The 15,306-nt window shown below is 39.9% G+C and overlaps 1 protein-coding gene across 1 annotated transcript; it reads left to right on the forward strand.

Moving 5' to 3' along the window:
- The first annotated feature begins 5,712 nt into the window (after positions 1–5,712).
- Positions 5,713–14,252, forward strand: MYF6 (myogenic factor 6). Its single transcript, XM_040408479.1, has 3 exons — positions 5,713–6,273; positions 9,596–9,686; positions 13,654–14,252. The coding sequence occupies exons 1-3, from the start codon at positions 5,764–5,766 to the stop codon at positions 13,785–13,787; spliced, it is 735 nt and encodes a 244-aa protein (XP_040264413.1). The 5' UTR covers positions 5,713–5,763; the 3' UTR covers positions 13,788–14,252.
- The last annotated feature ends 1,054 nt before the right edge of the window (positions 14,253–15,306 follow it).

The following is a 15,306-nucleotide window of genomic DNA, read 5'->3' on the forward strand; positions in this document are numbered from 1 at the left end:
TTGCAGGGTGGTCATAACCATGGAAACGAGCAGTGTATAATGTGATAGAAAAATGAATCCAGCCAGCAAAGGCGGCAATATATACAATCACAATACATTAGTAAGTGCCTGGTATTAACTTTATCTACATGATAAATGCCACTTGCTGAAGTGTGCCTGGTATTAACTTTATCTACATGATAAATGCCACTTGCTGAAGTGAGACAACCTCTTTATTGATGAATTTCACATCATATTAAGCAGAGGGTATCATGTACCAGTATTGTAATCTGTGCAGCATTTGACATACATTTTGACCCAAATAGTAAGTGCCCTGAAAAGTTGTGTATAACACTCTGAGGTCTCCCAGGACTGTAAGTAACCCCTTTCAAGCCAGCATTAGTAAAGTCAAAGTGGCAGTGACATATATCACTATGGGTAAATGCATGGCTGCCTCCTCAAAAGCAACTGCAATGTAGGATTTTTCTATGATGTTGAAAAATGGCTGATGCCGTTTTAAAAAAATTCCCCCAAATGAAATCACCAAAAATGGTATTTGAATTTGACATGAATTTTTGGAAAATTCAGAGCGAATTTGATTTGTTTACAATTGCTGTATTACGGATCTCTATTGTACATTATGGCACCCCTAGAAATGTACGCTCTTGGCATATGATGCTGGAGAATTATTAGGAGGTAATAACTCTGGGGCATCTTCGGAATTTCCATAGCAGATTTCAGGTATAATGTGCGCCAGATTTCTTGTGCACATAATAATAAATGTGTCTGGTCATGGAATTCTCACCTCAGGTTCACTGCCTCCTGCCCATTTGCCATCAAATTTCTGTAAAACTGGCAAGGGTAGTGAAAAAGCTCAAAAAGTCACAAATTCTTGTGCAAAAACACACGCAATAAAATCTTAATCTTAATCTGTACATTAGAAAACTATCATACAAAAAATATACATCCCCCACAATGCGGAAGTTTGCACATTGTGTGTCATTATTAATGCAAATAACTGCTGTAATGCCATGATAAATGTCTTTTCCACAAGATATTTGCCACATAATCATAGACGTAAGAAGTGAGCCCAGTGTCATCACCGGCACTAATGGGTAGGCTTTAGCGCTGCCCTAGCTTATAAAACAGCCTAGGGCAGCACTAAAGCTCATCCATTAGTGTCGGTGATGTCACCAGGAATACTGCTAGGCGGAAGCCTCAGCCTAGCAGTGTAAAAATATAAACAAACAGTCCGTGCCCTACGTGATGAAATGCTTCGATGCTTCACTCAGAGTGGCTGCCTGGGTATGGGTGAAGAAGGGGATATCTCAGGGTTCAGCACTGGTCCTGGACAACCCCTTTAAGGGAGTATAAATATTCTGAGTATGCACTAGGTATCACCACATGTGTCACACAAAGGGGGTATTATGCATGTATTTAAAGGGGTTTTCCGGGATTTGAATATTGATGACCTATTCTCAGGATAGGTCACATCAGATCGGCAGGGGGTGCCTGGGTGAAGAAGGGGATATGTCAGGGCTCTGAACCTGGAAACCCCTTTAAGGGAGTATAACTATTCTGAGGATGCACTAAGAAGGTACCACCACCGTCTGCCACACAAAAAGGATACTGTGTAGGGGCATCATTACGGTGTGTCACATTGAGTGGGGCACAAAGGAGACTAAGCAGAATTGGGCATGTTTGTAGAGGAATTGGATGTGGTTAGAAACTTGGCATTAGAACTGTATTTGGTTAGAGACTTGTTGCATGCAGGTGTTGTCCGTCTATCTGCCTGTCCGTCAGTCTATCTGTCTGTCAGTCTGCTATCTATCTATCTATCTATGTCATAGTAGTCATTTATTAGAAAACTTTAATTGCATGAAATAAATGCCGAGCATTAGTACATGCTTTCCATATTACACAATATTAGGAATGTTTGCAGATCTATTCTGATGACCCCAAGGGTCTGTAAAAATACTACCAAAACAGTAGGTATGTTTGTGCAGTGGTGACCATTTGTCAACAGAGTTCTTGACATGTCCATTACAGCATTTAAACCAATATGTCATAAAGACCAGTAAAATAGAAACTGGAGAAGTGCACTTAATGCACACTTCATCATAAAGGATTGAAGATGTCTCTTCTACCTGCAGGAGATACGGCTACCAACATTATTGTGACAACCTAAAGCTATCACACCAAGCAATCTAGGATCCAGCAGAAAGAACTGATGAGAAAGATTCATTTAAACAATACGTTCAACATATTCATTAAAACAAATTAAAAATACATTAACATGAAAGTTTTAATAATAGTTTAATACATTTTGACAAAGGAAATTGTGCAAATTGCAACTCATCTCAAGTTGATGATAAATAAATAAAAAACTCATTCACTTGTTAAATACTTTTTTTTTTACTTATGCTACCCTTTGACAGATATACATATAGGCTAAAAATCTGCATGAATAAATTGATGCGTTAATTTCACTTTTTGTACAACTTTGTGGTGAAATCTGAACAATTATTTTCCGATGTTCTGAGCACAAAACTCTATTGGGCTGGCGGTTTAACAAAGAGGACCTATTAGAAAGGACTCAATGTATGGCTTCTGGACTCAGCTCTTGGAACCCTTTTGAAAATAGATCATGGGCAGGGGTGGATTGGCCATAGACCTTACAGGGAAATTTCCCGGTGGGCTGATGCCCAGGGGGGCGCCTGGGCCCTCCTCACGGCCAGCCAGTGGAAGTTTTTGGGGATGTATTTTGTGCTTCTGGCAGTATTTTGTGATGGACTGTGGTATTTGGCTCTGTTGGGGTGGTATAATATGCCACAATATGGTATCGCTGGTACTGCCTTATATCAATTTGCACTCAACTACAAAAAGGGACACTATTTTTTCCAGGGACACTTTAAGTTCCCAGCCCAACTCTGGATCATGGGGTACTTACATAGTGACTTCCATGTACAGAGCTTTTTCCATAGATGAGGCTGTGAATTACAATAACCAATGAAAGTCACAGTCCTAAAGATGTTCAGAAGTCTAACTATAAGAAAGTTTTTGGACTTTAAAACAGTTTAATGGAATCCTGGTTGTTAAAGTGAGTTTGCTCTTTCAGTATAACAAATGTAAAACAAATGGATTTGTCGAAATAGTAACGGATTTAACTATCAGTTACATTTTATGTTCTTTTCCTACAGAAAATGCAGTAATTTCTCAAATCTAGCTCTTCAACTCTGAAACCAACAATGAGAATAATAATAATAAAAAAAACATAACCATGTTTTGGATCTGGACCTTGGAAATTTCTCCTACTGTACGTTTGGCCATGTCAGTAAAAGAAGTAGAATGGTAATCCCTAGGGTACTATATAAAAATACATAGCACATAATACAAGATTATTATTACAAGTATCATACTTCAGTGAAATGCTAGCCTTAGCATAAGAAGGAAAAAGTAACGATTGTTCCACTATTTTTTTCTGGTCAAATGCACCCATTATAACAAAGAGATTGTACAATGGACTAAAGCCCCATAATGTAACAATATCACCAGTGCTAGGGTCAGCGTGTATATTTCATGATGTGAAGTCATGCTGAAGGAACTGAATGACTTGCCAATTGGCAACGACAAACACAGGATGTGTGGTCATTTAGATTAAAATCACTTTCCACATTATCATTCGTGATTCTGTGCCATTGACACACAAAGCAGAGAACTGCAGGAGTTTCACTCAGATTAGTGCCTCTCGTCAAACTATGAGTCAGAATTATGGAAAAGAGAATTCACATGACGTTTAGATATTGAATGGACCCTGACTAAATAAAATGACCCATCTAAAAATGATCTCAAACTGCTTTGGCCAACATACAGTGCTCTCTGTGTAGTTGCATCCTTTGACTGGGGCTATATGGAGTTTTTTTTTGTAGCATGGCACTCCAAATACATTGTACCTTTCCAGAAAGTCAAGATTTAGTTCTTAGCTTTAGAATTATATTCTTTATAGACCTAAACAATCCTGACCTCCAAGGGATTGACTATTTAAAGTAATCACATTCGCCAGAACTTGACAACCCTTGCCACCCTCACATTTAGAGAGCCATATATCATATATATACTGTGTTCTAGTAGTTGGCGATGAAGAGATAGGAGCCAAAGAAGCCTACATAGTGCTGGATGAAGCAGAGTTGTGAGACATTGGAATGGACACTGAGTGGTCTGGTTTAGGGTCACAGGCCATCATTTGTATGAATTGGAAGTGATAGTAGTTGAATAACTTGTGTAAATAATGTATCACACATAATGGACACACATAATAATGTCATCCGGCAACAACATCAGCTTTAGGGTCCATTCTAACGTCCGTTAGTGTTTTGATGTCCGTAAATTGCGGATCGACAAAACACAGATAAGGGCCGTGTGCATTTCGCGGACCGCACATGGCCGCCCTAAAATAGAAATGCCTGATCTTGTCCGCAATTGCAGGAAAAGAATTGTACATGCTCTATCTTTTTTGTGGGGCCGGGGAACAGAACTATGGATGTAGACAGCACACGTTGTGCTGTCCGCATCTTTTGCAGCCCCATTGAAATGAATAGGTCCACACCCGTTCTGCAAAATTGCGGAAGGGATGCGGACGTATGAATGGACCCTAAAGAGTACAGCAGGCATGTTTACTCATAGGATGATTCTGGTACTAGGGCACATGCTGGGTTGCCACCACAGGAAACATGGATGGTAATTAGAGGCCAAGGTATTGTCTTGACTCCTCACATGTTGAATATATGGGAAAAATTGGAAAAAGCATTGTATTGTATATGAATTATTAATGTAAAATTGACCACAGACTCATGTTCATATGAGTACTCCCTTGGTTAAGGAGTTGGGACAACACTTCAGAAACGAGGGTGGTAACTGTAGTAAGTTGTATTGTCATTGCTTCTGCGAACTGTATGACTTTAAAGGGGTTGTCCAAGATAATTGAAAATCTCAGACAAACCCAAAAATGGCTTAAAATGAAAAACAATGTAATGTTTACCCCTTTCTCCAGCACCTCCAGTTCTCCTGACATTGTCTGTTTACAAATATTGCAGCAGCGGTGGCGTGCCATGGCATGGCATGTGACCACTGCAGCCAATCACTGTCCTCAATGGTCTACTTCTGCGGACAGTGATTGCCTGCAGCAGTGACATGCCATATCTCAGCAAATTACTGTACATACCACTGACACTGTGATGTGCGCTGTGATATTCAGGTATTGCATACAAAACGTCATTGTTACAGCCAACCACTGTCCTCAGCAGTGGTCCACCTCTGAGGACAGTAATTGGCTGCAACAGTCATGTGCCATATCTTTGAATTTCACTGCTGTTTCTAAGCAAACAGGTGCAGGGGACCAGACCAACACTGCAGAGAACTGCGCTGGAAAATGGGGTGAGTATAATGTTTTTTATTTTAAGAAATTTTAGGGCTTGTCTAAGATTTTTAATTGTTTCGGACAACCCCTCAAATGTAATCCATTAGCAGCTATTTAATTTTCCATCTGTGTCTAGGTTAACCTTGAAAGGGAATTTATCTCCATAGATGTTATAGGGGCTGCACCCAGGAGACTTTTGCAACAAGTTTTGAAGGGTGATGCACTGCGACAGATAAAAGTTGGATAGGGTTTCAGGAGCTATATAAAGAAAGACTTATGTCACTGTACTAATTAAATTCCTTTAGGGCTGTGCTGTTTTGAGCACACCACTCGACCAAGGGGACTTCAGTGATCAAGTGCAAAGCATAATGATGGACCTTTTCGAAACAAGTTCCTATTTCTTTTATTTAGAAGGAGATAATGGACCCTTTCAACAACTGGAAATGACAGATGGATCTCCTTTGTATCCAGGTAGTGAGGGGACTTTATCCCCCTGTCAGGATCAATTGCCAGGAGATGCTGGAAGTGACAGCAGTGGAGAGGAACATGTTTTAGCTCCACCTGGGCTACAGCCCCATTGCCCTGGACAATGTTTGATTTGGGCTTGTAAGACATGCAAACGGAAATCAGCACCAACAGATCGAAGAAAGGCGGCTACTTTGAGGGAAAGGAGAAGGTTAAAGAAAATTAATGAAGCTTTTGAGGCTTTAAAACGAAGAACTGTTGCCAACCCAAACCAAAGACTCCCCAAAGTTGAAATTCTACGCAGCGCTATAAATTATATAGAGAGGCTACAAGACCTCCTTCAAAGTCTGGATCAACAAGACAAACCTCAGAAACCTGATGAGCCTTTCATATATAGTCCTAAGGAGGACGATGTAAGCAAACAAGTGTTTTTGGTGTTCAGATTACTTGAGTTTGTCTTTTTAGATGTTTGTCTAAGCAGATGACAGTAGAATTATAATGAACATAGCCAGATGACTGTATGATGAGTAAAGTAGTGAGCCTAGAACTAGCTTACAGGCTACATAACAAGGACTCACTGTCTATACAGCACACATAACTTTTAACTGTAATATATTTGAAAATGGGCACATGTACATCAATAAGGTTGTGTTTAAAAAAAAATCTTGAAATGACTTACCCTCAAAAGAATTAAGAAAAAATATAAGAAATGTAGACTCAAGGGCATATGACAAATACAAGCGAAATGCAGTGTTGTGTCATAAAAGTATTTGTTACACTCAGCCACTTCTCAGCCAAGAATTTGTTGCTGCAGCTGTCTCAGAAACTTATTTCAAGCTTGACTATTGTAACAGAAACAGCAAAAGAAGACAGCACAGCGAGCCAAAACATTAGACATTTAAAGAACTCCTTGTAATATGCTCCACCAAGCAAAATTCCCTTCAGTAACGCTGCCATATTTATGTACAGCTTCCAAAACAAAATGGTGGACAAAATCAGGGAAACAATCATTTTGGGCAAGGCTACATAAACCACATAAAAAGTAAATAGGGTCAAAAAATGATCAACGTTATCAATCAAATTTTATATAAACTATTTTGTTCTGCTCTTATATTATCTATAATTTTAGACGAAGAAGCTTTATCATATTTAATTATGAATGTAAACTATATATTGGGGTCTATTAGCGCTTTGAACATTCCTTAACCAAGTACCCCCTCTCAAATAAATGACATTAGAATACCCCTAATGGTACACTGTGCTAAAAGCACAGAATGAGCATCCCCTAGAGATAACAGGTACATGTAGTGCAGGTTGAGAACATTGGGTCTAAATCATATACTTATCTTTAATATACCATATTTTTGTTTTATAAGACTTTTTCCCCCTAAAAGTGTTTGTGTGTGTGTGGGGGGGGTGGAAATGCGTCTTATAAAGCATTCACTAGTATGCAGGAGGGGAAAGGAGTGGTGAGTGTAGCGCTGCTAATGCTGCTTGTACTCACCACTCCCTGGTCTTTTCTGTGTGCCACATGCATGGTCCCGACTGCGTACATCATCTGCATTAGAGATAAGTTCATTTTGTTATTTTCGGTCGGAACTGAGGTCTAGTATGGGGGTCTGATCTGAGGTCTGATATTGGGGTCTGATTTGGGATTTGATAAAGATTGGGGGTCTAATTTGGGGATCTGATGAAGATTGGGGGTCTGATCTGAGGTCTGATAAAAAAAATATTATTGGATCATTTATCATTTAAGGTTGTTATATCAGTTTTAAGTCTTGCTTTGCTTCATTTGCCTGCACCAAATTTATGAACTGGAGCACATTAATAATATATGTGGCATAAGTGTAATCTGGTTTACACCTTTAGGTGTAAAAGTAGACCAGGGGGTTGCCTGGCGTGGGTTGTGCCTTTTTTGTGACTTTTGCAAAAGTCGCACATAGTAAATTAGACAATAGACCACTGTGAAAAGTGGCAAGGATCACGAAATGTAGCAAAAATGTCACAGTTGCCATGACTTGTGACTTTTTTCCACCACAAAACTGACATATCTGATTTCATAAATGACCCCACCTCTAAAACCAAGGTGCCTCTTAAAATCCAGTGTGTCTTATAGAGCGTCCCAGTCATAAATGTCTCTGCCCATTCTTCACTGGAATAGTCTGGAAAAGTATATCCAGAACTAGTGTTACAGAGGCTAGGCCAGGAGTTTACAGACCACAGGTTCTCTGGAAAACATATTAAGCCGAGATGAGTGATTCAATTCTTTCAAAATTGAGATTTCAGAATTTGGGTGAATTTTGTTACTGAGGGAGAGAGACACATATATTTTACCAGACATTCAACATTCAGTACATTAGAGTAGAATCAATTTGTACCAGAATCGAATCTCATGGTCAATTCAGATGAATCCCGAATCAAATTTTAAGAAATTCACTCATCTCTAGTATTAATCCATTCTTGATAAGGCACTGGCTATTGACTTACACTCAGATAAAGTTGTCAGTGCAAAGGATTTTCAGTGCTGTGCCATGAGCCTATGAGCCAGAAGTAAGAGCCTTCCGATGGCAAACTTGTGACTCTCCATTACCGGTAATTCAAATGTAAATCCAAGCAGAAAATGGGGTCAGGTTACATATTACACCTATATACTGAACTAATAATGTTCACCACCTCCCTCCAGTATTTCCTCTACCCGGGGCAGCTCCAGGTGATGTGTATTAAAGGGGTTTTCTGGGGCTTAAATATTAAAGACCAACCCTAAGGACAGATCATCAATATCTAATGTATGGGTAGTCTGTCTGAGCGTGGTATTTTCTTCCTCAACCTGTGACATCATACCCATAGGTCACATGGCCTTAGTGCAGCTCAGTACCATTCAAATGGATGATTTTGATGACTTGTTCTGAAGATGTCAATATTTAATTCCCAGAAAATCCATTTAAAGGAAATCTGTCACCTCTCTGCTATAGTTCTTTTCAAATATACCTTTATTTCCAGAACATTGTTCACTATCCTCCCCAAAAAACAAGTTTTTATAAATGTGCCAATTTGGTTGTAAATAGGCCAAGGGGCTGAATTTAACAATGCTGGAGCCCCTAGGTCCATCAGCAGTGAGCCCGCTCCTCCCCTACTTTTCTTCTCTCCACCTCCTAGCTGCAGCGACATCATGCAGCCGCTCCAAATCTAGGTCTGTTATCTTTTGCTGGCAGTGGCTTCATTAAGTGAACTGTATATGCGCCAGCAGCCTGTGTGAGATTTGGAGCAGCAGCATGATGATGTCGCCATAACTAGGAGGTGGAGAGAAGAAGAGGAAGGGAGGAGCAGGGCTCTCTGCTGATGGGAACAGCTGGCTACAGCATGGTTAAGTACAGCCTCTTGAGCTCTTTTCAAAATAATTTGTATATTTATAAAGTGTGTTTTTTGGGAAGATAGTGAACATTGTTCTGGACAAAAAGGTACATTTGAAAAGGGCTACAGTGCCAAGCAACAGTTAGAAAAGGTCTAGGGTGGTGACAGATTCCCTTTAAGTCTGCCTCTGGAGCTCTTCGTCTATCGGACAATGCATCTGTTTTGTAAACCATTTTATATTGAAGATGCTGGGTCTGATATACCCTATGAATAAGATATGTGTGTGTGATAGTCTATACAACTCAATAGAGAATTCAACTTTAGGAAACTTTTTGAAATCTCATGTGTGATCTTATATTGATTCTTGATATATAATTATATTAGGTACACAGAGAAGCTTTCTTAAGTAGCTGTCATGCGGACTGGAACAAAATTTCCAATCATTCCACGATGTCGGAACTGAACTCTAAAGGAGGTAACTATATGCATTCTCCGGTGACTTACATGACTTGGGTGAATCTTAGGCAGCCTAGACCACCCTACCCAGTTCTTTCTTAACACAGCAAGATCTTGACCACTCTGAAGTGGGTGTAATTGTTGGTCAGTTGATCAAAGACACTAATAAAATGTAGGTTAGTTTTGACATTGTAAGAGCAGGATTAAAAATATACATCTGATTTTAGGACTATAATTTGCCGATTTCAACCATAGATAATACATTAATCTGTAGTAAGGGAGTTTCTGTGATTATAGATACATTTGGCTCTGGTACCTTTGCATAAGTGAATTATAAATAAAAAAAAAGTCTTGTTAGTGAAATTGCTCCATTTACAATCAAGAGAATTCCAATAATAGAACAAAACCAACCCATGAATTCCTTGTTGGCCCAGTAGCCGTCTACAGTATATTTCAGCTCAACAGTCGAGGTAAACCTAACTATTGTGGGGCCCTTAAAATGGTCCTTGATTCAATGAGATGGAGCATAGTCAGTCTGGATCAGATCATAAGGTAGGCACACATGTATTTATGAACTTTGCGAGGCACGCGTCTGTCATTTTCACCATATATTCTATTTAGCCAACAACAGACTTAGCTAAACAGAAAAAATCCCCAAAAAGGGACCAAGATCAAAAACTCATACATACAGTAGATACACATAAACGTACCCATGATACAAATTTTAAAAGGGTTTTCAAGGATTTTAATACTGATGACCTATCCTCAGAATAGACAATAAGTATCTGATCGGTTGGGGTCTGACAAACAGGGACTCTGTCGATCAGCTGTTTGAGAAGGCACCGACGCTCCTGTGAGTGCATTCTCGCAGCTTACCAAGCACAGCACCGTTATTATATAGCGGCTCTGCTTGGTATCACTCTCAGCCCCAATGGGACCCCTCAAGGATAGGTCATCAGTAACAAAATCCCAGAAAACCCCTATAAAGAAAGAAAAAGCAGTACAGTGTACCAATAACAGTAGAGAACACAGATATATCTTCTGTTATATATGGTTGGGAAGAGCCCTTAGTATACAGGAGCCCTCAGGCTTATAGGGACACTATATAAAGTTTTTTTTTAAGCCATATTCATAGAAAAAAAAATGGGATTTTTCTTTTTCGTTTCAGCAATACTATACCATAGAAAATTAAATATGTAAAATTGTTCTTCTGTAACAGTCAGCACAGATTGATAAAACTCCTGGAAAAATAAGTAATATATTGAATTGTTTACTGCTACTGTGAGGGAAGATGTTATCTGTCGGTAAAATAGTAGATAGTAGAATATGGATAACAGTATGACAGCTCTATTATTTTCTGGATAGGCTAGATAAAGATGTCCACAGATTACACTCAGTGTAATGTGTGATGCTCTTACTGAGTCACCCACTACCTTACCTCTCTGGTTGGAGTAATGGGGTGAGAGAAAGTGAAGTGAGGCTGTTTGCTAAATCTCCAAACAAAGGAGCAAGTTTGAGTCAGTGCAGTAGAGACAACATGGATTAAAAATAAAAAATACATGGAATATATTCATCTATGCTGTTAACATGAGATCATTTTATGGTAGTGTCCATTTAATTGCACTCACTGACAAAAAAATAATGCATACAGATAGTAATGTTGGATTGCTGCAAACCTCAGAATGTAATTATGTCTCTAGGTACAGGTGTGGTCTGATAAGGCGCTGAGTGTTGCTACAAGAAGGCATGAAATGCTTCTCCCAGTGCCCTTTAAAAGGGCTCTCAGAGGCTACATTTGGTTAGTGTACCACTTGTTAAAAGATTGTTGACTGCTAAACATGCCTCTATGAGGCACTTGCCCAGTTTTTTGACTTTGAGAGGGGCATTTCATTGGAATGAGAGAAGCAGAATGATTGTTTTGATGAATTCTAACCTAGCTGTTATTAGGTGTTGATGCAGTGGTTATGTGAGGACACACACATATGACGAACAGACTCCAGACAGTCCCGACAGATCGCCAGTAGAGGGTCGCTTTATCCATCAAAACACAAAAGTAGCTCCCACTGTTTCATTGTCCACCATCCAGACACAGTTGCCACCTTCATAACACACCGCTTTCTCTGCCCAGACCATTTCCAGGTGGTGGGCAGAAGGAGATTTGGTGTCCTGGCACCCATTATGTGTCCTGTCATTGACAGCCAGCCACAATCACCTTTGTTTGCAGTGGTGTCGTGAACAAGAAACCTGGACTGCTATGGACTTGAACCATATTGTCTAGGTGATGAGTCTAGGTTTGTTTGGGATGGTAGAGTTCGAGTATGGAGGCCTCCTGGTGAGTAGTTCAATCCTAATCCTACCTTTATATAAATTTGGTAAAGATTGGCACTCTCTATTTGGAAGCACTCAGAGATATAAACAGCGGTATAGTAAGAGCTTTAATGTACAAATGTACAATACCGTACAAAGAACAATAAACTAGATTAAAAAGCACAAATGAATATATGTATAAAAAACACAAATAATATATGTATAATAAATAAAGTATAAAATTCAGTTTAAAATAGCCACATCTAATTCATAAAGCACTTGGAGCTTCTGGAATCAGATGAAAGTACATATCTAGAGTCCACTGCAGTGGCTAGTGGGAATACTACTTCAAAGATAGTCTCATAAAGGTATGAAGATATTTTCAAACATATGTTGCAACAATGTGATGAATCGATGTACATCCAAACCAAGGGTTCAAAGCTCCAGATAGTCTCCTCATAGAATGCAAATTAGTCCAGTGTCTCATGAAACACAATTCATGGATATAAAAAATGTCCTCGTTCGTTCGCGGAATACAGTCAGTTCGTTCAGGAATCCTACCTTTGCTGTGGAGAGACACACTGCCTCAACTGCTGGTGTGATGATCTGAGGAGACATTGCAAACGACAGTCGGTCACCCCTAGTAGTGATACGAGGGATACTAACAGCTCAACAATATGTGACATCCTGGCATTTTTTAGCAGGATAATGCTCACACACACAGCAAGGGTTTCCCAGGAATGCCTCCGCCAGATTGTAATACTTCCTTGCCATGCCCGGTTGCCATATTTATAGAGCATTTATTGGACCAGTCCAGCTTCGGTAACCTACAAGCGCCCAGGATCTACAGAACCCGCTGCAACATCTGTGGGCAAATGTGCTACAGGATACCATACAGAACCTGCATGTCTCCATGCCGTTTCTCATCTTATATGCAGGCTAGAGACGTCCCAACAGGGTACTAGAGCTTCCTTTGGATTGTACAGTTTTCCCCAATAAACCCATCCTTCTGCTCTAATATTGTAATCACTTACGTATATCATCATGCGCCGACGCTGGTAATACAGAAAGGTAGAAAAATCTAAGTTGTTGCGCCTGCGCAGAAGCACAGCATATAGAAAAGAAAGTTATAAGACGGCGCGCACACGCTGACCTCTGTGTGATATGGAGGGAGGCACAATCGGAAGAAAGAAAATTTCTAAGTTGTTGCGCATGCGCGGGGGTATCATCATTACAGACTCACATAGAAAAATGTATTCCATTCCAACATCTCCTTCTTGGTGCGTTACTTTTTTTGTCAATGAGTGCAGTTTCCTAGGGAAGGCAGCTATGTCATATGAATATGTCTTCTCCTTGGAGCTTCTTAATAGACAGACTAGGGCCACATATACTCCATGACACACATGTTGAACTTTAGGATACTGCAACCTGTATATTTTTTTTCTACAGTCTGCCTTAAACAGAAGTCTATATTCTGCTGGTGTATTTGTCAAACGGGAAATGTAATTCCTTGCCTTAGACTATATTATTCTTATATGTATATTAATATATGTGACACAATAAGAACAAGCTATTAAAAAATAGCATGGGCCGTCCATGACTCAGATCACTGGGGAAGCATATGTAGCTGTTGTCATTGTCATCTTCTGCAGCATTTGTCACTGGCATTTGTTTTCCAGAAGGATCTGTTCACCAGTCTTCGGCTTCCTGCAGCCTCCAGTGCCTATCCTCGATAGTAGACAGTATATCATCTGAAGAGCCGAAGGTCACATGCACTATTCAGGAACTGGTGGAAAACAGTAATCCCATGTAATATGTCACGCCTGTCAAGAACCATTGCTGTGATTAAAATGGATGCCACTAGTAAAGACATGGACTTAACGTTCCCCTGACTAGTAAAAGGTGTACATACTATTTAATCAGTAGAGGATTTCCACCAAAATCATTCAACTCTATTTATTACTGAAACGTCCTTTTGTCGGATAAAAATATTTCCTTCACATTCAGCAAAATTCATTCCTGTCTTTGTCACATGCAAAGATGCAATTTTATATTTGTATTTCCAGGCTGGTAATTCCCCATCTTCTTATACGAGGTTCATTTCATTATGCAAACAGTCAAGTTCTCATCTAAGCGTGGCTTCACCCAGAACATGTAAAAGTTGTAAAATGTTACTTTATAGAATAGGATTCTATGTTTGCTGTTAAGTAAAGTGAACGATCTGTAAGTGTTGGCATAAATATATTTTACAGTAGTATAAATATACTGGATGATCTGTCACGTGGCTTATGAGTATTTCTGTTTCGCACAATTACAATATATACTAAGTATATACAATACACATACTCTTCCATATCAGTGTTACTTGGATATACCATAACTCTAAAGATTTTCTCTTTTTTTGCTTTAGTTTAAAAGGGTTAGCTACCTTTTTGGGAGGTTTTTGGAAAATACCACTCCCCCCTGGGCAAACCTGCAAAGGATAACATACTTACCAGTCGTAACCCCCCCCCCCCGCCCCCGGGTCCTGGCTCCTTTGCTCACCGGCTTCAGCTTCCTCACTCCGCTCTTCCACTGTTAACATCCGCTTTGACACTGCTGCAGCCAGTTGCTGGCTGCACAGCTTACCTGCTTCCAATGCATCATTGTCTACGTGACGCAAAGGAGGGCAGGGCACCACTGCAACCGGCAATTTGCTGCAGCGGTGTCAAGGCAGGGAAAGGGAGCGAAGCAGCCGAGGTTGGGGATTGAAGGATCAGGTAAGTATGCTTCCCTTTGTAGGTCTGCCCAGGAGGGTGGTTTGCCAAAACCCCCCAAAAGGTAGCCAACTCCTTTAAGTTTTACAATTAACACATAATTAAACAATTGTTTGCATATGAATTAAAGGGATTTTTCCAGGGTTAACTATATGCGATGCTGAAGTTACAGTCACACCTAGGCCCTGATGCTTCATTTGATACAATGTAATCATTTGTGAGGACCCAGGATCGTAATGTTATACCGCCAGCTACCGAATTTCTCATGGATATCCTTTCATGGCATATGGATGTACAAAGAGGTGTCTCCCAAGAAAGAGAACCATCTCGCCAGCAGCACCTATTGGAATTGGCTCCCTATGAGTCAAGATCTGACTTTCCAACAAGCCTTGGGATTTGACAAGGAAATATGATATAGACAGATATTAATAGACTGGACCATGGATTGTGGATTTACTAATGCCCATACGACGGAGCTTATGACACTACTCAATAGTACTTAGTATAATACTGCAATATTCAACAGTAGCCTGCACTCTAGACTGCAGTAAGTTGTAGAAAGATTTCTGCCCTCTA

Source organism: Bufo bufo, chromosome 1 (genome assembly GCF_905171765.1).
Source record: "Bufo bufo chromosome 1, aBufBuf1.1, whole genome shotgun sequence".
Taxonomy (NCBI): Eukaryota; Metazoa; Chordata; class Amphibia; order Anura; family Bufonidae; genus Bufo; species Bufo bufo.